Source organism: Dendrobates tinctorius, unplaced genomic scaffold (assembly GCF_039654945.1).
Source record: "Dendrobates tinctorius isolate UK_male_01 unplaced genomic scaffold, ASM3965494v1 ptg000159l, whole genome shotgun sequence".
Lineage (NCBI taxonomy): Eukaryota > Metazoa > Chordata > Amphibia > Anura > Dendrobatidae > Dendrobates > Dendrobates tinctorius.
Window position 1 is genome coordinate 9,525,478 of NW_027361826.1, and position 19,740 is coordinate 9,545,217.

Here is a 19,740-nt window from a genome sequence, read left to right on the forward strand (position 1 = left end):
CAAGATTGCAAAAGCCATTATGCTATTCATATTTCACTTATTTCATATTTGATATGCCTTATAAAAGCCATTATGAAATGTATTACTAAAGCCATTTTGCTATTCGTATTTCACATATTTCATATTTGGTGTGCTGCCATTTTCTATTTAATATGTAAGTTGCATTTTGGTATGCACCTATTCAGACTAGTTCTAGATGTGCCGTCAGTTTGTTTTATTACTTGACCCTGGGCTCCAACATCGCCAGTTGCTGCTCAGAAGTGCCGTCTGCACAGTCAACATATGCTCCAGTGTTATTGGGGTTCAGAAATGTCATCTGATCCCCAGCTGTGTGTCCGGCAATTTCTCCTGCTCTGTCCACACTCACACAACTACAGATTTTAAACTTGCTCCAATTAGGCCTCTGTCTCCACTCTGTTTGTAGTCTTTTCCCTGGGTTCCAGCATCGCCAGCTGTTTCCCAACATTGTCTTTGGCACAGGTACTCCCTCCTACCCAGCCTGGTTCCAGCACGCCTGCTGTTTCCGGGTAGTGTTGTGTTGCGGTCGGGTTAGCCGAGTCTATGGTGCCTGCAGTTTATGGGCTTCCTATGTGGGCTGCGGGATCTGGCAACAAAGGTTGGTTCCGTAGTGCAAATAGGACAAGCACCCCCTGTAGGACTGTAGGTTTTGGTAACTGCAGCCGGCTCGCAGCCTTGCAACTTTGTTTTTCATGGGTACCTTCCGCTACCCATCCAGGTTCCAGTACCGTCAGCTGGTTCTCGGCAGTGCCTTTGGCTTAGGTGCCTCCTTCTCGGTATCCGAGTTCCAGCAACGTCTGCTGGTCCTTGGTAGTGCTTTCTAGCACAGGTACCTCCTGCTTAGTAACCATGTTCCAGCACCGTCAGCTGGTGCTCAGTAGTGCCATTGGCTCTTGTTCCTTCTGCTGCCCCTCTGGGTTCCAGCACCATCAGCTGGCCTCGGTAGTTCCATTGACTCTTGTAGCTTCTGCTACCCATCCGGGTTCCAGCACCGTCAGCTGGTTCTCGGCAGTGTCTTTGGCTTAGGTGCCTCCGTCTCAGTATCCGAGTTCCAGCAACGTCTGCTGGTCCTTGGTAGTGCTTTCTAGCACAGGTACCTCCTGCTTAGTAACCAGGTTCCAGCACCTTCAGCTGGTCCTCGGTAGTGCCATTGGCTCTTGTTCCTTCTGCTGCCCCTCCGGATTCCAGCACCGTCAGCTCGTTCTCGGCAGTGTCTTTGGCACGGGTACTCCCTCCTGCCCAGCCTGGTTCCAGCACGCCTGCTGTTTCCGGGTAGCGTCAACGTCACTTTGCCACCAATACGTTGTCCTGTCGTGTTGCGGTCGGGTTAGCCGAGTCTATGGTGCCTGCAGTTTATGGGCTTCCCATGTGGGCTGCGGGATCTGGCAACAAAGGCTGGTTCCGTAGTGCTAATAGGACAAGCACCCCCTGTAGGACTGTGGGTTTCGATAACTGCGGCCGGCTCGCGGCCTTGCAACTTTGTTTTTCATGGGTACCTTCTGCTACCCATCCAGGTTCCAGCATCGTCAGCTGGTTCTAAGCAGTGCCTTTGGCTTAGGTGCCTCCTTCTCGGTATCCGAGTTCCAGCAACGTTTGCTGGTCCTTGGTAGTGCTTTCTAGCGCAGGTACCTCCTGCTTAGTAACCATGTTCCAGCACCGTCAGCTGGTGCTCGGTAGTGCCATTGGCTCTTGTCCCTTCTGCTGCCCCTCCGGGTCCCAGCACCGTCAGCTGGTCCTCGCTAGTTCCATTGGCTCTTGCAGCTTCTGCTACCCATCCGGGCTCCAGCACCGTCAGCTGGTTTTTGGCAGTGCCTTTGGCTTAGGTGCCTCCTTCTCGGTATCCGAGTTCCAGCAACGTCTGCTGGTCCTTGGCAGTGCTTTCTAGCACAGGTACCTCCTGCTTAGTAACCGGGTTCCAGTACCATCAGCTGGTCCTCGGTAGTGCCATTGGCTCTTGTTCCTTCTGCTGCCCCTCCGGGTCCCAGCACCGTCAGCTGGTCCTCGCTAGTTCCATTGGCTCTTGCAGCTTCTGCTACCCATCCGGGCTCCAGCACCGTCAGCTGGTTTTCGGCAGTGCCGTTGGCTTAGGTGCCTCCTTCTCGGTATCCGAGTTCCAGCAACGTCTGCTGGTCCTTGGTAGTGCTTTCTAGCACAGGTACCTCCTGCTTAGTAACCGGGTTCCAGTACCATCAGCTGGTGCTCGGTAGTGCCATTGGCTCTTGTTCCTTCTGCTGCCCCTCCGGGTCCCAGCACTGTCAGCTGGTCCTCGCTAGTTCCATTGGCTCTTGCAGCTTCTGCTACCCATCCGGGCTCCAGCACCGTCAGCTGGTTTTCGGCAGTGCCTTTGGCTTAGGTGCCTCCTTCTCGGTATCCGAGTTCCAGCAACGTCTGCTGGTCCTTGGTAGTGCTTTCTAGCACAGGTACCTCCTGCTTAGTAACCGGGTTCCAGTACCATCAGCTGGTCCTCGGTAGTGCCATTGGCTCTTGTTCCTTCTGCTACTCATCCGGGTTACAGTACCGTCAGCTGGTTCTCGGCAGTTCCTCAGCCTTCTTGTACCTTCTGCTACATTTCCAAGTTCAAGCTTTCGGAAATGGTTTTTGGTTATCACTCTGGATCTTCCTGACGACGACCATGAAGACCACCCCGAAGAAGACGACCACGAAAACGATGACCCTGAAGACGACGACCCGGAAGACCACCCCAAAGAAGACCAAAAAGATGACCCTGAAGAAGATGACCAAGAGGACAAAGAACATGAAGACAACCACCAAGATACAGAACAACAAGAGACAGAAGACCAAGAAGCAGAAGACCAAGAAGCAGAAGAACAAAAAGCAGAAGAACAAAAAGCAGAAGAACATTAAGCATAAGACTAAAAATCAGAGCAAAAGATATTATCTAAATTATAAGAAGAAGAAGACTAAGCAGTGTATGGGGGTGAGTCCATTCCTCCTCGTGGTGCCCCTGGAAAATGCCTGCTGCTGCAGGCCAAACTGAACGCGGACAAATCCTGTTGTAAATATTTTGTGACAGGCAGAACGGAAGGTGTAATCTTCAAACTTTTATAGATAACAACTACAGGAATGCCTGTCACAAATAAGAATATGATGAAGAAAAAGAATAGGAAGAAGATGAAGAAGTAGGATATGAAGAAGAATAATAGTTGAATAAGAAGAATATGAAGAATGTAAAAAAAAAGAATAATAGGAAGAAGGTGAAGAAGAAGATGAATAAGGTGAAGAAGTTGATGAAAAAGATGCCGCTGCTGCTGAGGAAACAACGTAAAATACTTACATATTCAAATAAAAAACACACTATACTCACCTAACATCAAATCCCCGATGCCCTCATCTCATAGAAGTAATCTAAAATAATAAACCAACATATGCTTACCTGTCCGTTGAAGTCTACATAATCCCGAGTGTTCCATGGCGATCTCACGTGTAGAACAGTCACATTGAGGGATGTGACCGTGGAGCGCCCCGCGGGGCCTGGGGGTACTTGGTACCAGGCCCGTCGACTTCCATGGGGGGCGGTGTCACGGCGGCGGCGACCCGGTCCGTGGCCCAGAGGCGTCCAGTAATAAAAATAGGTGAAAGTTGTGTGGTATTTATGTGGTAAAAATGAAGATTAAAGTTATTAGATTGTGAAATACGTGACGCTACCTATGGTATTCTAGTCAGAGGTGACCAGCGCTGCGGTGTTGCTCCTCTGGGATGGATGTTGGGTGCAGCTATGATGTTGTAGCCCACCACAGGTAGGGCTGTAGTCCCAGGGCAAAGATGTTAAATAAATAGTAAAAGTGTCTGTAAACGTTGGGGTGCAGATAAATGAAAGACACAGAGAGGTGCAGTTTCTTTACCTTTTACTGGTAATAGGTTGCAGTCCGGAGTACCATATACAGGTGATGGAATGAGTCCGGCTCGCCTGGAGGCATTCAGTGGATTCACCTTGCCAGGTGGGGATTTAAGACCTTCCTTTCTGCGCTTTGTGTGTGGGTCTCCGCTGTATATAACTATGCTGCGACCCTCTATTTGTGATGGTTTCACTAACCTGTACGGCTGTCAGCGTGAGCCTATTCCACGGGTACCGTCCTTTTCACCATTAGCCCTGGGCTCCTTATCCGCTGACGTGCCCTCAGGTGTTCAATGTGCACAGGAATTTACAATCCCCTGTACTTTCAGATTCGGCTATCAGGGTGTACAGCTCCTGTCAGCCTAGGACTCTGATGTCCCTTTTCTCTTTATTAGCGCATCACTCAGGGGTCTGCTATATGCAGTATTTTAGCTTCCCTAGAGTCTCTTAGTCTCTTCTATTGTCCTTTCCCTCTTCACAGATCAGCTCCCTGTCTTCATCTGACAGGATCTTCCAGAAAGATCTCTTTACCTCACGTCCTCACATTGTCATTTTTCCTCACAGCTCACAGCTGTTTCGTTTCCATGACAACTACCTCAGCTGATTTCTAGCTGACTCACCAACCCCCCCTGCTGGCCAGAATTTATAAGGCATCTATCTCCCTTTTCTGACATGCAGCAGGAAGTTGTGATTAAATCTATGCTGCCTGGCATGCGGGTCCCTTTCTGCCTCCAAGCATGACTTTACCCATTAGAGGGAGGTAATGTCACTGTGACAACCGGACTCTGGGGTGTCACAACCGCTCTTGCCGGCAGCCGGCAATACACTGCAGGAGCGATTACCTCCTGTCAGTGTATCACTGAGCTGCAGTGAGAGAGTTCACCAGAGTTCATCAGCTCTGGTAAAATAAATTAACTTTTTGATGATGATCTAATTTTGTGAGAAGTGGATAGGCACATTCTGTCCCGTGCAAAATAATCCTTTATTGTGGCATCAAGTTACCAACAGCAGGCAGATAAAACCATGGAGCAAGTACAGACGATGATCGTTTCGCACTTACATTGTGCTTCAACAGGTCCTGTTGATGACCTGTTAAAGCGCAATGTAAGCGCGAAACGATCGTCGTCTGTACTTGCTCCATGGTTTTATCTGCCTACTGTTGGTAACTTGATGCCACAATAAAGCATCATTTTGCACGGGACGGAATGTGCCTATCCACTTTCTTCTCTATGGATATGCAGACTATTTTCCTTGGAAGTGGCACCCGTGTTCCCTGATGTGTGTGCAGCTTCATTAACCCGAGGTCATACAGCTGTGCCTTTGTCCTGCTTTTTCTCTTCTATGGTATGTAATTTTATGAGAAGCACTTGTAAATCGGTTGGTGGAGAAGTAACGTTATAGCTCTCAGTATATGGCGATGCAAAAATAAATAATTCTTATAAAAAGCAGATTTTACTGTGCCAAGGTAGTGTAAGACAGCGCTTACTGCATGTGTTGGGGGACACTCGCTTTGCAACAGGATTAAAGCTCACAGGACCGGTTTTCTCACACAAACAGTACATCCGGTTTATTCAGACATCATAAACCGCACCGTAGGCCATGTTACACATCACAGACCTCACATAGTCCATAGCACTTCAAAATGTATGGCTTTACCTCGCAGTCACTAAACATGCCGGACTTCACACTTTGACCCGTTACCGTGGGTGACCGCACGCTGAACAGTTCATTACATATATCAACGGAATAATAATAAACACCGACAGTCTGTTCCAATGGCAGAGACTTCTCTGCCGTTATTATAACCTGCTTTCTGGAGTTACCTTCCTGGAGCTCCTGCTCCACACACTGACATGTCAATGTCAGTCATGGTTCACAGGGAAGCTGCCGAACTGGGATCACTGTCCCAGACAATGCCTTGCTCACCAGGCCACTTGACAGTTCCAGACCCTCAGACAGACAGTAGTTTCCCCAACGCAGTGGCGTCACAGACTCTGCCAGTCCATGGTCTCAACCTGTGCTCTTCAGGAAGTCTGTCCCCTCCTGGGACCTTCCAACACAGAGACCTTTCAGGACCTTAGAACAACAAACATGTGACCCAAACCCTGGTCACATTATGTAGCTGTAACCACCCCCCATAGCTGGGAGTTGTATGTGTGGTTAGCCAGTCCCACCCAAGTCTCCGAATAACCCTGTAAGCCCCTCCCCTCATAAGTAAACAAATGAGTCGCCCTCCCAGGGCTGTGGTGTACTTGGCACCGGGCCGGTATCAGTGGGATGTGTCACAGCGGCGGTGACCCGGACCGTGGCCCTGGGCGCCCAAGTAATAGGAAGATGTGAATGGTAGAATGTAGTTAATGGAATAGTTCGTGACGCCACCTGTGGTGTTTGGCAAGGGAGGTGTTAAGCCGACGCAGCAGACAGATCCTCCGGGACAGATGGTGTGGTGCAGCAATGATGTTATAGCCCTCCACAGGCAGGGCTGTTGTCCCAGGGCAGTGTAGATGTGGAGACACCCAGATGGTGTAGTGTTTGGTGCAGGGGATGTAGCAGTGCCAGGCGGACGGACGCAGGAAGGAATGGAGGACACCAGGGCATGTAGTTCCAAAGCTTTACTCACAGTCTGTAGTGCCCGCTTCTGTGCTGTGTCCTCCGGGTCAGGGTCTCAGCCAACCTCCAGGCAAGAAGGAATGCTCCCTTCCACACTCCGCCAACTTATGTGCCTTTTCTGAACGTCTCCTCTATAGCGCATTTAAGTGTGAAGATCTCTTAGTACTGAGTTACACTGGAGTTCCTCCTGACAGATGTTCCCAAGAACTCTACTTGTACGGCAGACAGCTGTAGCCTGCTTCGGGGACTCTCTACTCCTGAGTGCCGGCTCTCTATCCGTGTTGCTGTTGTGCCCTCAAGTCTTAGATGGGAGTAGTGCATTTACAGCCCACTACTCCACCGGTGTCTGCTGCAGAACCACTAGTGTTCATACAACCTCGGGGACCGGGCCCCGGCCTTGCGCTTAGAACTTCTAGGCAGGGTTCTTCCTCTAACCCATGTCCTCTATGTTCCCTTTTACTCCTACGTTCCGTACTTGTCTTTTCCCTTCTATGGAAGATCAGGATTCTGTTCAATGTCTTTCTCCTCCTTTCCTTTCCCGTGCCAGCTGGCTCAGATCACTGAGGCAGCTGCAGCACTCCTTCCTCGATCCCTCTTCCAGGGATCCCCACTCCTCTCCACGTGGCTTCCTCTCCCAGACTCTCCGTCTGACTGACCTGAATCCTGGAACCGTCCCGCTCTTTTATATGTATTCTAAACTCCACCCACCTCCCAGCACGTCTAGTGTTCCAAGCAGGGAACCACCAAAGGTGCTCTGCTTCTCTCTAAGCAAGGAGCCGCAATGTGGTTTTGCTGAACTACTCTATTGTGTGGGGTGCGAGTGTTGGAGCGTGGTCAGGAGCCTCCAACTTACCTGGATGGTGGGGCACCACACCTTAGGAGAAGGTGCAGTACCTCTGTGGCGACTGAGCCTTAGGGGCGACACATACCCCCTCGTTAAACACAGCACGTCCGCGGGCTGCAAGGTAAACAAAGTTGACAACACAGGAACATACACATTTTTGCAATGCTGAATAAACATTTCTTATACTAAATTTTACAATGTGAGAGGCACTCATTCTTGAACATTGCAAACAGTTCTTAATTAACTATCTAAAATCCTAAGTCAAAGTGCAATTTTCCATACAATACTTAATTCAAAGTGCTATTGTCTGTTATTCACTATCACTTCAGTATTCTTCATCAACACATTTCTTTTCTCTCTTTAGTGCACACTTTCTACTTTCTTTCAACTGTGAGTGACAACCGTGGTGCCTGGTTCATTATCTACATTTTCAATTCTTTATTCAAATCTCTCTGTTCAAATCTATTATCTCTTTATTTAAAACATTCTTATTTCTATATAAAAGCCATTTCCTAGTTACCAATACTCTCATAAGACACATCATTATCAAATACTTCACATTAAACTTTTCAATAATTCTTGTAAGTGCTGGACACCGCTCCCAGCCGGGATCTCTTGCAGTGTCCTTTGATTGGAGTCATGCTCCAAATGAGGTAGACATTATCTTCGCAAAGTGTCCTATGTAAAACCAAGTGAGGGCACCTAAAGAGGTGCAACTATTTACAAGCAAATGTTTTTGGATCACTCCAAGTTCATGATCGCTCAGTTCAATAGGAAGGCTGCCAACAAAACAGGGCAATACTGTGCAAATACCCTCCTGGGCAACGAGAGTTAGCTGTAGGTTACTAGAGCTGGTCCCCTCCTGGGGTTCTGGAAGCTGCTGATTGGGAACTACTACCAGATGTGAGAAACGCATTGGCGGTCTGCAGGTACTCTTCCTCCAGTGGGGTGAAGCTTGCGGCTTTCTGTACCTTTGGCACACCTTGGCACATGGGGGCAGTAGGTGGTTTCTGCCTGCAGATCCGGATGAGATCCTCTGGGACTCGCCTGATGTTCATCGCGTACCAGCCTCTCAGACCTTCGTGTCTGGTAAACGTTACGTGATCTCCCGGGCTCAGGTTCCTGGCAGGGTGCCCTTTTCTCAAATACGGTTCTACGTCTCTCCAGTTGAAAAACAGATCGGAGATTCGGCTAGGGTCATGGATCTTTATCCATGACCCTAGCCGAATCTCCGATCTGTTTTTCAACCGAACCCCCTCTCGTGATTCACGTTCAGGACGTGGCCCCAACCTGCTGCATCTCTAGGACCATAAAGACCGGCACGGACTCACTCCTTCCGGTCCAGATCTGGGCCTAGTACCGCTTGCCGGCACTGCTCTCTCTCCCGGTGTTCAGCTGCCAGTTGCCGGATGGTAGCTTGACAACTAGTCCAGTTCTCATCACGGTCCCACTCCTCCCGGGACCGATCCAGGCTGGTTTGGTACCGCCGCGCCACCTCCAGGGGTTCCGGTGTTCCCCCCGGACTGGTATCCCGGTCCCAGACCAGATCTATCACGACCTGGCCAGCCGCTGCGACCGTGGTACACCCCAGGGCCTTCCCAGGTGTCGGGGCATCGGACGTACCTGGTGCCTCCTGGCGGCGTGGTCTCTGCTCCGGTGCCGGTGTAAGCGGGCCGGTGACAGTGGGTGGTGGTTCCGGGTCCGCGGGGGCCTCCGGTGGGACCTGCGCAGCCGCGTCAGGTCCAGGCGGGAGCTCCTCTTCCTCTGCTCCGGCCTCCGGTGCCTCGTACAAGTCTTCCTGTGGCGGCAGCAAGGGGGTTTCGGATGCTGCCAGTGGTGTGATGGCGGTGGCAGGCTTCACGGAATCTGCCTGGGGAAGCTTCGATGCAGCAGCGGCAGTTACCGCCGGTGTAGGCCCCTCCCGGGCGTGCTGCCAGTTCAGCCTCCACAAGGCCTCCTGCTGCAGTTGCAAGTTGCGCGTCAGCTGGGCAATTTCGTCCTCCAGCTGCTGGCGGTTCATCTCAGCTACTGGGTCGGAGCCTTCAGCCATGGTGCCAGGGAGATCCACTTCCCCGCGCTCCGCAGGCCTCCTTCCCTCTTCTTCCAAGATGGCGTTCTGGCATTCTTCTCCCTCCTCTCTCAGCCTCTTTCCCGCCACTGGCTTCTGCCCCTCCTTCTTGGGGCGGCGTCTTCTTCCAGCACCTCCATACCAAGCCAGTATACGAACCCCTCGGGGGGGTCTGCCATGTTGCTGTCACATAGTAATTCAGACAGGGGAGGCCCAAGACTGTTCGCGGTCTTTTCCTAGGACCTCCCATCTCGTCATGCCCTTCTTCTCCACGCCAACGGCCATTTTTAATGTTCATTTTACAGTCTATCAAATTGGGTCTTCTGCACATTCACAAAAGTTTTAAGTCCAACAAATCTTAGGTGCACAGAACCCGATGGCATCAGGTCTCGTCATCCTGTTCGTGACGCCAAGTTGGGTCGCCCTCCCAGGGATGTGGGGTACTCGGTACCGGGCCAGTATCAGTGGGATGTGTCACAGCGGCGGTGACCCGGACCGTGGCCCTGGGCGCCCAAGTAATAGGAAGATGTGAATGGTAGAATGTAGTTAATGGAATAGTTCGTGACGCCACCTGTGGTGTTCGTTAAGGGAGGTGTTAAGCCAACGCTGCAGACAGATCCTCCGGGACAGATGGTGTGGTGCAGCAATGATGTTATAGCCCTCCACAGGCAGGGCTGTTGTCCCAGGGCAGTGTAGATGTGGAGACACCCAGATGGTGTAGTGTTTGGTGCAGGGGATGTAGCAGTGCCAGGCGGACGGACGCAGGAAGGAATGGAGGACACCAGGGCATGTAGTTCAAAAGCTTTACTCACAGTCTGTAGTGCCCGCTTCTGTGCTGTGTCCTCCGGGTCAGGGACTCAGCCAACCTCCAGGCAAGAAGGAATGCTCCCTTCCACACTCCGCCAACTTATGTGCCTTTTCTGAACGTCTCCTCTATAGCGCATTTAAGTGTGAAGATCTCCTAGTACTGAGTTACACTGGAGTTCCTCCTGACAGATGTTCCCAAGAACTCTACTTGTACGGCAGACAGCTGTAGCCTGCTTCGGGGACTCTTTACTCCTGAGTGCTGGCTCTCTATCCGTGTTGCTGTTGTGCCCTCAAGTCTTAGATGGGAGTAGTGCATTTACAGCCCACTACTCCACCGGTGTCTGCTGCAGAACCACTAGTGTTCATACAACCTCGGGGACTGGGCCCCGGCCTTGCGCTTAGAACTTCTAGGCAGGGTTCTTCCTCTAACCCACGTCCTCTATGTTCCCTTTTACTCCTACGTTCCGTACTTGTCTTTTCCCTTCTATGGAAGCTCTGGCTTCAGTTCAATGTCTTTCTCCTTCTTTCCTTTCCTGTGCCTGCTGGCTCAGATCACTGAGGCAGCTGCAGCACTCCTTCCTCCATCCCTCTTCCAGGGATCCCCACTCCTCCCGAGAGGCTTCCTCTCCCAGACTCTCCGTCTGACTGACCTGAATCCTGTCGCAATGTGGTTTTGCTAAACTACTCTATTGTGTGGGGTGCGAGTGTTGGAGCGTGGTCAGGAGCCTCCAACTTACCTGGATGGTGGGGCACCACACCTTAGGAGAAGGTGCAGTACCTCTGTGGCGACTGAGCCTCAGGGGAGCCACACAAACACTTGTGGAGTTCCAGAGCAACAACATTTCTGGCTTACAGCGCAGAGGACCTCCTCTGCGACGCATATCGGCCATTCACAATACATTAATGTTGGTCACTGTCTCACCATCACAGTTACGTCTCCATGCGTATCCTGAGGAGCACAAACAGCGCCCCCTAGCTGTAACAGGGGTCACTGCCTCACAGTAGCAATACATAATAAAGATATACATGTGATATACTGACACAAAAAATTAAGCCGCCGTATCACTTTACCGCACAGTGAACTGCATAAGAAAGCTATAATTCCCAAACTGCTGTTTATTTGTACATTATGCCTCTCAAAAATAGGTATAAGGGCTCATTCAGATGTCTTTCAATCGCAATATAGGGGGATTCTATGGTACTGGTAGCACAAATTCTCTGTAAAACTGAAATGGAAGAATCACATGAAATGTGTAATTTTCAAACTGTGATCCCTTAGGGTACGTGCACACGCTGCGGAATCTGCTGCGGATTCATCCGCGCAGATTTTGCAAAATCCGCAGGTCAAAAGACCTGCGGTTTATCTTGCGGTTTGGCCCTGTGGTTTCACCATTCCACAATGGTGGAGATAGGAAACCGCTGCGGAATCCGCAGAAAGAATTGACATGTCAATTCTTTCTGCGGTTTAGAAACCACAGATAATCGCGCGGAAAATTCTGTAGCGTCTGCACAGCGGTCTCCATTTCCCATAGGGAATAAAGGTACTGTACACCGCAGCAGAAACTGCTGCGGATCCGCAGTGGCCAAATCCACGGCGGATCCGCAGCAGAATCCGCAGCATGTGCACACACCCTTATGGAGAAGAGAGGGATATACACGTGTTTATCACTAAATTAGAATATCATCAAAAAGTGAATTTATTTCAGTTCTTCAATACAAAAAGTAAAGCTCGTATATTCTATAGAGTCATTACAGAGTGATCTATTTCAAGTGTTTATTTCTGTTAATGTTGATGATTATGGCTTACAGCCATTCACTATATTAGCTCCTAACATTGTTTTATCCACACTTGTATCACTTTTGTGTATTCCATCTCCACTATTGTAATGGGTAAGAGGGCAGTCGGAGTGGGAGTAATTATAAAAGTATGTCAAAGAGCAGATTGATGCAGAAGACAGATCCAGGGTCAGACAGACCGCAAAAGATAAGTGAACGGAGGTAGACAGAAATAGAGGGATGTGAGCAAAGGAATATGCAGCGTTAAGGACATTACATCTAATAACCAGACAGCTGCACGCATACAAGAGAACAGAAGAGACGGTGTAGCCAAATAAACTGACAGAACCAGAAAATAGGATCTATGGAAATGTGCTCTCTCTTCATCGGGTTAATACTTCTTGGAATCCAATGGTCTCTGGTTTACTTGGACAATACGGCTGACACCAAACGTTTCGATGAAAACCAAGCAGACACCGAATTGGGCACCCTGCGACGGAGAATCTCCTCTGGCACGCGTCCTTACAGCCTCTCCCGATCGCCACTGGATTACCACTATTCTCCAAAACCCAAGCACTTAAAAACCCCTCGTCTTCTCCGAATACTAGGATCCTCATTTGATCCATTCTGGATGTCGGTGGACAAACCTGCAGAAAACGATACTAACAGCCAGTTATCTGTGCTCAGCCAGGATCTTTTCGATGGTGCCAGTCGTTACCGTAGGAAGCTTACCCAGGAGGCTCAAAACATCAATTTTGCTTCACTGAAACTTCCGGCAGAACTCTCTGCCAACAGCAGCCATGTTGTACTTGATGAACTGCGGCGCTGGTTGGTGCAGCGAGCAAGCTGCAAGCTAACGTCCACATGGGTGGATCTAGGTTCCGTTTTTTGGCCACGATGGGTGAGGCACACAGACTGTGATGAGAGTAACACTGTATGTTCCTGGCCACCAGGCATGGAGTGTCGCCAGGCGCAGATTACTCATATTAAGTTATTGGCGTGGCACTGTTGGATGCAGGATGCCGGTAAAGGCTGGGCATCCCAGAATTGCATGTGGAGGCAGGTACCTTACCCGGTGGTGGCTGCTTGTAAGTGTGCATGTAGGTAATAATGTGTTAGGTTGCCTGCTGAGGTTATTTGGGGCTGATTTCCCACCGCCATAAAAGGTACAACTGGTACTAAAGTTTTCTGTAAGATCATCAAATAAAGCAGCTTTCCAAACTTTTACTTTGTAAAGTTTTTATATAGGCATGGCTATGAAAGGATTAAATCTGGACAGCATGAGCCCCTGTAGGATGTTTGCTAGAAGTCAGTGAGACAGGCTGTCTGGGATAAAAGTGAAGGTCACAGGGGAACCCAAACAGCTGGCAGTACACAGGGTGCAAGCAAGCAGGGCATGTATGCATCAACTCAAGCCTATCATTCTTTCCTGCATATGACTACAGACATCATGTACTGATGAGGAGAGTAGTCCCTACTAGTGATGAGCGAGCATGCTCGGGTGCTAACCAAGGGTCTTTGGTGTGCTCGAATATATTCCAGTCCCTGCAGCTGCATGTCTCATGGCTGTTTGACAGCTGTAACACATGCAGGGATTTTCTGTTTGTTAGGCAATCCCTCAATGCGTTGCAGCTGTCAAGCAGCCACGAGATATGCAGCCGCAGGGACATGAACATATTTTTTGAGCATGCCGAGCACACAAACACGTTCGGATAACACTGTATCTCAGCACGTTTGCTCATCACTAGTCCCTACTAGAATCAGAGTTGCACAAAGCTGTTAGAGTTTGCAGTAATGCCAATGGGCACAGTCTTCCATGGCAACTAATTGTTCAGGGATCGCAACAGAGGTCCTAAAGGAGCAGCTAGAAGTACAGGTCTATGCGATCTGATAAACATGGATAATAATATATAGTGGTGCAAAGCAACCGAGAAGAAACTGTGTACGTATAAGAGAGCTCTGCGTACACAGCAAGATCCCTGAGAACGGGGTAATATGGCGCTCGACATGTTCATATTTACCTCCGCATGTAGATGCTGTGTATAGACTGTTTTATTCCAAATAGCTTTTATCTAGAATATATGATAATGGTCTATCCACAGAATGTGTGAGCGATGGGGATCCCAGTCCCCAGAGCCCCACAGAATAGCAGTATAATAAGGGTAAGTCGTCTATATCACTGGGAAGAGCTCTTTGAGGCTGTAGCTATACAAAACATATTTGCAGCAGAATTTCTAGCCAAATTATCCAGAGCGAAAATCCACAGTGTGTCACCGTGCCAGCCCCGAGGATGGGAGGTCATGTAATGTCACCCACAGAGGCAGAGAAACCCTGCAGCATAAACTGAGCCGCGCTCCAGATCTGACAGCTGCAGTCTGTACATATGTGCTGTGGATAGTCACTGCAGATTTCACCCTTTGCTGTGCACTGCAGTGTGCAGAGGAATCCACAGCGATATCTGCACTTCATCCAGAAAAGTGGGACTGATTTTTTTCTCACATATCATCCGTATGGCATCTGATTTTTTTTTTCTTGCGCACCTATAGATTTGAATGTGAGTCGCATCCGATTTACCAGGTTTATCCAGTGACATAAATCCTGAACAGGAAAAAAAGTGGCAAAATGGCACTCACCGTCCATTAATATCCTTTATTGGTAAAAACAGATGAACATAGAGTGGAGAAGTGCTGGACGACGGCCGCTTCGCACACACACTGCACTTCCACGGGTAGTGCGCGCAAAACGGCCATTTATTTTAATGCTCAGGATCCAGGACTTACTCTGCTGTTTTCTGTGGCAAGGCACCTACGGTATATGTCCTGATCCAGGTGTCGTACTACAAGTCACAGGAATGCTGCAGCAGTGCTCATCAGTTTCCCTTTTCCAGTGACATAGAGGACTTAGGTCGGGGTCACACTTGCGAGTACGATGCGAGAAATTTGCGTGAGTCTCTTACATCAGTACAAAGCACTGCTGCCGTCACTTGGACCGGAGTGTGCAGCTGCATGTATTTCTATGCAGCTGCACACTCCAGTCCCGAGTGCCAGCGGCAATGCCGGGTACTGATGCGGGAGACTAGCGCAAGTTTCTCGCATCGTACTTGCAATTGTGACCCTGGCCTTATCCATACATACTGCCAGATTCGGAAAAAAATATGCTCATCTACATTGCTCCACTGAATAACATTGGTCAGAGTACGGTCTTTTTTTTTTTTTTTACGGACAGCATTCGGACCGAAAATTCGGTCGGGTGTACAAGCCCTAATAGTGGTGAAAACAGGAGTGGATCAGAATATTGGGAGACTCCATGTGCCACCACATAACCCCACATCATGTAAACATTATGCTGTTGAACCATCATAAAATATTGCCTTGGATTTCACACCCTGTGTTTGCACTGAATGAAAAGCTGTGAAGATCCTGAGCATGCCCTATCTGCTGCTGATTTTCCCCCTTAGGCCAGAGTCACACTGTAAGGTGGCAAGAGTGGTCATCGTGGCAACAGCCTGTACGGTTCCCACACCCTGGTGCCCCACAGATAAAACACAGCGTCCCTTCTTCTGCATGTGCAGCGTGCCGTCCTTTCAAGTTCTGTCATCCCAGCTCCACGTTTCCGAGCTCCACCAAACATCTCAGTCACAGTTCTTTTCCGACAGTTGAACTTTACTAAACGGCAGGGCATCCATCACACTTTCAGCACAGATTTCACACAGGGACATCTTCTGAGCTTTCCCTGCCTTCCGGGCAACCTCTATCTTCCCTGTCAGCTTTGTCTCTCTTCTTCCAGCAATCCCTGCCTTATATCTAGACAATGTATGTCTCATTTGTACTTCCAATGTCACCAGCTCCCTGCCATCCCCTCGTCCGGTTCCAATAGTGAAAGGTGCCAGGAACACCATCTCAGCTACTCCTGCCCTGGTGGTAGACCCTGAATTCTTCTTGGGATTGTCCTTCCTAAGCTGGTACCTTCCTGCACAATCCTAAGCCTGGGGCCCCTCCTCCTATAGCAACTCCATCCCCACAACTGGCAGACTGTCTCCTTCACTGCTCCTTACACCTTGCCCTGGGCAAGGCTGCCCGGGCTCTGCTGCCTAATCAGGAAATGTCCTGACTATATCCCTAAGCTTTGCCCTGCTCTCCTCTAACTCCTCCCTACTGACAAACCCCTATGGTAACTGCGCTAACACTCCTAATCTATTCTATTTCCTATCTCTATGATGCCCCCACTATTCTAATCCAATCTCCATACGGTCCTATACTATCTCCTAATCTATCCAAGTCAGCAGTCTTCCCCATGATAGTGGAGCTACTGAAACAGACTAAGGGACCTTTTTGAACGCTTAGGAAGCCTTTACAGGTGTTTTTTTGTTAATTATTCTAATTTACTGAGATAATGACTTTTGGGTTTTCATTGGCTGTAAGCCATAATCATCAACATTAACAGAAATAAACACTTGAAATAGATCACTCTGTCTGTATGACTCTATATAATGAGATTTACTTTTTGCATTGAAGAACTGAAATAAATGAACTTATTTGATGATATTCTAAGTTTGTGAGAAGCACCTGTATGTGACGGCTTTATTTTTAGAGGGATGAGGAGTTGTTTTCAGTAATGCCACATACAATTTTTTAAGCTGCCGCTTTCACACTTGACTGCGGCATCGGGGGTATCTGTCTTTCATTTTTTGCTGGACTCATAAAATGCTCATTATAGTAGCAGAATTATACCACCATTCTGGAGGGTTTTCACAATAAGTACACCATCTTCGTCAGGTCTAAAAGATCTGATAAGGGATACAGTCGGTATTTTAAAATCCTTCAGCTTACACAATGGCTGGGACTAATTACTGACTGCAAAGTTTATGTCGCTGCTTGTGAACTACATTGCTCTATCACACCATTTTGGCAGTGGGATTTACCAATGCAGATTTTATTGCATTATTATGGCAGCACGGGGTCGGCGCAGCAGCAGACGTCACTCCATACTATACCCTAAGGATATATCATACATCTTTCTACAGCAATACCCAAGTAGTGTGCTACACATGCACAATTTGCTGCACATTTGACACCCTAAATGATTTAGGAGTCCAAATGTGAGGGATCTGCAGAAGAGGCAACTTAGAGAACAGCTGGCAGGAAGCCTATGGGAGGCAGTGTGCAGCAGTGACCGCCAGAGGGCGCCATACGCTTAGCAATCACACTGCAGCGCTATCCATTACACAGCCTTCTGTGAGGCACTCACTAATGCAGGAACCGATGATACACGTGTAGTTTCTGTGTCTGCCCTCGCTGCTGGTAGCAGCCATTTTTAAGAAGCCTCAATGTCTTCACCGCAGTGCCGTCTCCAGCGCAGGAGGCAGAGCGCAGTGTGACCGGCGGTGAGTACCCGTGCCCGGGAGCGGGGGGCAGGCGCTGCTGCGGAGAGAGACGCGCGCTCCGCTCCTGGTTAACCCGTCCTGTGCTGGAGGCAGACGTGTCATGTGTTTGTCACTGACTGTTCCATGTTCGGTATTTAGTCATTAATGTTCCATCATAAAGCTGCAGTCTCCTGCCCTGTTAGGTGATAGACGAGCAGGTCATGTGCTTACAACAACAAAAAGCATGTGCACACAATCAGAGGTTTGGGTGCTGACTATAGGAAGTAAAAAAATAAAGGTTAAAGCACTTTTTTTTCACATGTCCACTAAGTTTGCCATTTTGTTTTTTTATATATTGCCTGAAATATTATTTATCTATTAGTACAATTGTTTTGATGACCTGAATCATTTGGTAACGCCGGCTGCTCCCAGACAAGGTTTAGGTACCTCACATGTATGAGCGGTGACCGGTCGAGAGCTCGAACCGGCAAGGAGAGCGGAAACCTGATGCAGTGTTTATACGGCCATGTTCACACGGTCAGTATTTTATCTATTTTTTAGATACTTTTTGCCTGACCGTTCCGATCTACTGCATCTATTAACAAGCTCGTAGCGTTCGCCTGTCATTTTGCTTGTCTGACCTCCAGCTCCTAGACCTTACTGAGGTGATACAGAGGATATGAGGAGCTGCCATCCATTGGCGCTGGTACCAACAGATAATGACACGTTCTATGTCCGGAAATCATCCAATCGTAGCTGTCCTTTTATTTAGAAGTGGGCCATCCCCTTAGGGTGGTTACATACTGCGTTTGGCACCATTCTGAGGCCCTATTGGGGCTTACATCCGAACCTCCCTCAAATCAAGATTTGGACGTATGCCCCAACGGGGCCATAGACTGTAATGGTGCTGGCAGAGCAAGCATGCGCTATGCCGTGCATCCTGTTTGGGGCATATACGTCTACTGTGGAGGCAGACATCCAGATATATTCTGCTATGTCTGAGTATCCGCCTCCAGTAGGTATACACGCCCAAAAATGATGCACGGCATAGCGCACGTCGACTTCATTGCAATCTATGACCCCATCGGTGCACACGCCCGAATCCAGTTTTTCAGGTGGTCAAATACAAGCCCCTACAGGACCAACAAACGGGTGCTTGAATGCAGTGTGAGATCACCCTTGTGAGTTTGTACACCTTGCTTTCCCTGCACTTACACAGATAATCTAATTCTCTACAGCTCACATAATATGGACGGGCATGAAGGAGACTCCACTGCTCAAGAGCCAAAGAAAAACCTCACACTTGACCGTAAAGTAAAAAGACGGACAAAGAAAGAAGGTGTGAGAGCTTGTAATGATATGAGGGAGATGATGACGCTCAGGGTGAACGACTGGCGGCACCTACCCTTCTCCAACATGGAAGTAATGGAGAAAGGATTTGTAAATAATACTTGTGTCTAAATGGTATTCAGTAGACATAGAGATACAACCTCCGCATATTTAAATGTGAAGTATGAAAAAAAGATTCTTCGTTCTTACTCTTTTTTTTTTTTTTTTTAACTCAGAAAATCTAAAATCGGAGCCTTACATGAGGCGAAAAACAAAGAGTACAGAAACTGCAAGCGAATCCAAGACGCAGAATACAGAATTTGTACCAACAGATCAAAAACCTGTTAAATGTAAGTGCTACCAGCAGGCTCTCCGATCACAGAACCAGCGACATCACAAGACTGGTGACAGTCGCCACTGAGCACCACCAGAGACGATCTCTATAGCAGAGGTGGCCAAATAGTAAGTTATTAGTCATGAGCGAACGTGCTCAGATCACGTGTTATCCAAGTATCCCTGGCGTGCTCGAGTAATATGTTCAAGTCCCCGGCGGCTGCATGATTCACGGCTGTTAGCCTCAATGCATACAGGCATTACCTGTTCGTTAGGGAATCCCCGCGTGTTTTGCGGCTGTCTATCAGCCGTGAATCATGCAGCCGCGGGGACTGGAACATAATGTATGAGCTCACCGAAGATACTCTGATAACCCCTTATCCGAGCACGCTCACTCATCACTATTGGTTTCCAGTTGACTCCAAGAGGAGTAAATTAGGTCTTGATGTCAGGCCACGATTGTGTGTTAGGGTACCGTCACATATAGCGATGCACCAGCGATCCCGACAACGATACGACCTGGTCAGGATCGCTGGTGCATCGCTAAATGGTCACTAGTGAGCTGCCACACAGGAAAATCTCACCAGCGTTGCAGCGGCGGTCGTTACTTACCTGTCAGACGAGGCGATGAAGACGTCCTCCCGCCCGCGTCCATGGTCCAGGCCGTTCTCGCGCGATCAGCGATGAGCAGCGGGGGAGCCGGTCGGAGGTAAGTATCACACATAGCGATATCGCTA

At 49.0% G+C, this 19,740-nt stretch overlaps 2 protein-coding genes across 6 annotated transcripts in view; both read left to right on the top strand.

The window, feature by feature from the left end:
• Nucleotides 1–12,199: 12,199 nt before the first annotated feature.
• LOC141052242 (noggin-like) lies at nt 12,200–13,203 on the top strand. The gene has a single exon (XM_073549425.1). It carries the CDS (start codon nt 12,344–12,346, stop codon nt 13,085–13,087), a length of 744 nt encoding a protein of 247 aa, XP_073405526.1. The 5' UTR covers nt 12,200–12,343; the 3' UTR covers nt 13,088–13,203.
• Nucleotides 13,204–17,125: 3,922 nt separating this feature from the next.
• The window catches only part of LOC141052300 (probable endonuclease 4), a 37,545-nt gene continuing 34,930 nt past the window's right edge, over nt 17,126–19,740 (top strand). Inside the window, exons 1-3 of one of the 5 annotated variants that reach the window (XM_073549499.1) lie at nt 17,126–17,362; nt 18,580–18,680; nt 18,907–19,020. In XM_073549499.1, the coding sequence (XP_073405600.1) occupies nt 18,590–18,680; nt 18,907–19,020 (205 nt within the window). In that variant the 5' untranslated portion in view covers nt 17,126–17,362; nt 18,580–18,589. Of the gene's footprint in view, nt 17,363–17,747; nt 17,879–18,579; nt 18,681–18,906; nt 19,021–19,740 lie in introns of those variants that run through there. The other 4 variants (XM_073549498.1, XM_073549501.1, XM_073549500.1 and 1 more) reach the window with 4 other exon arrangements.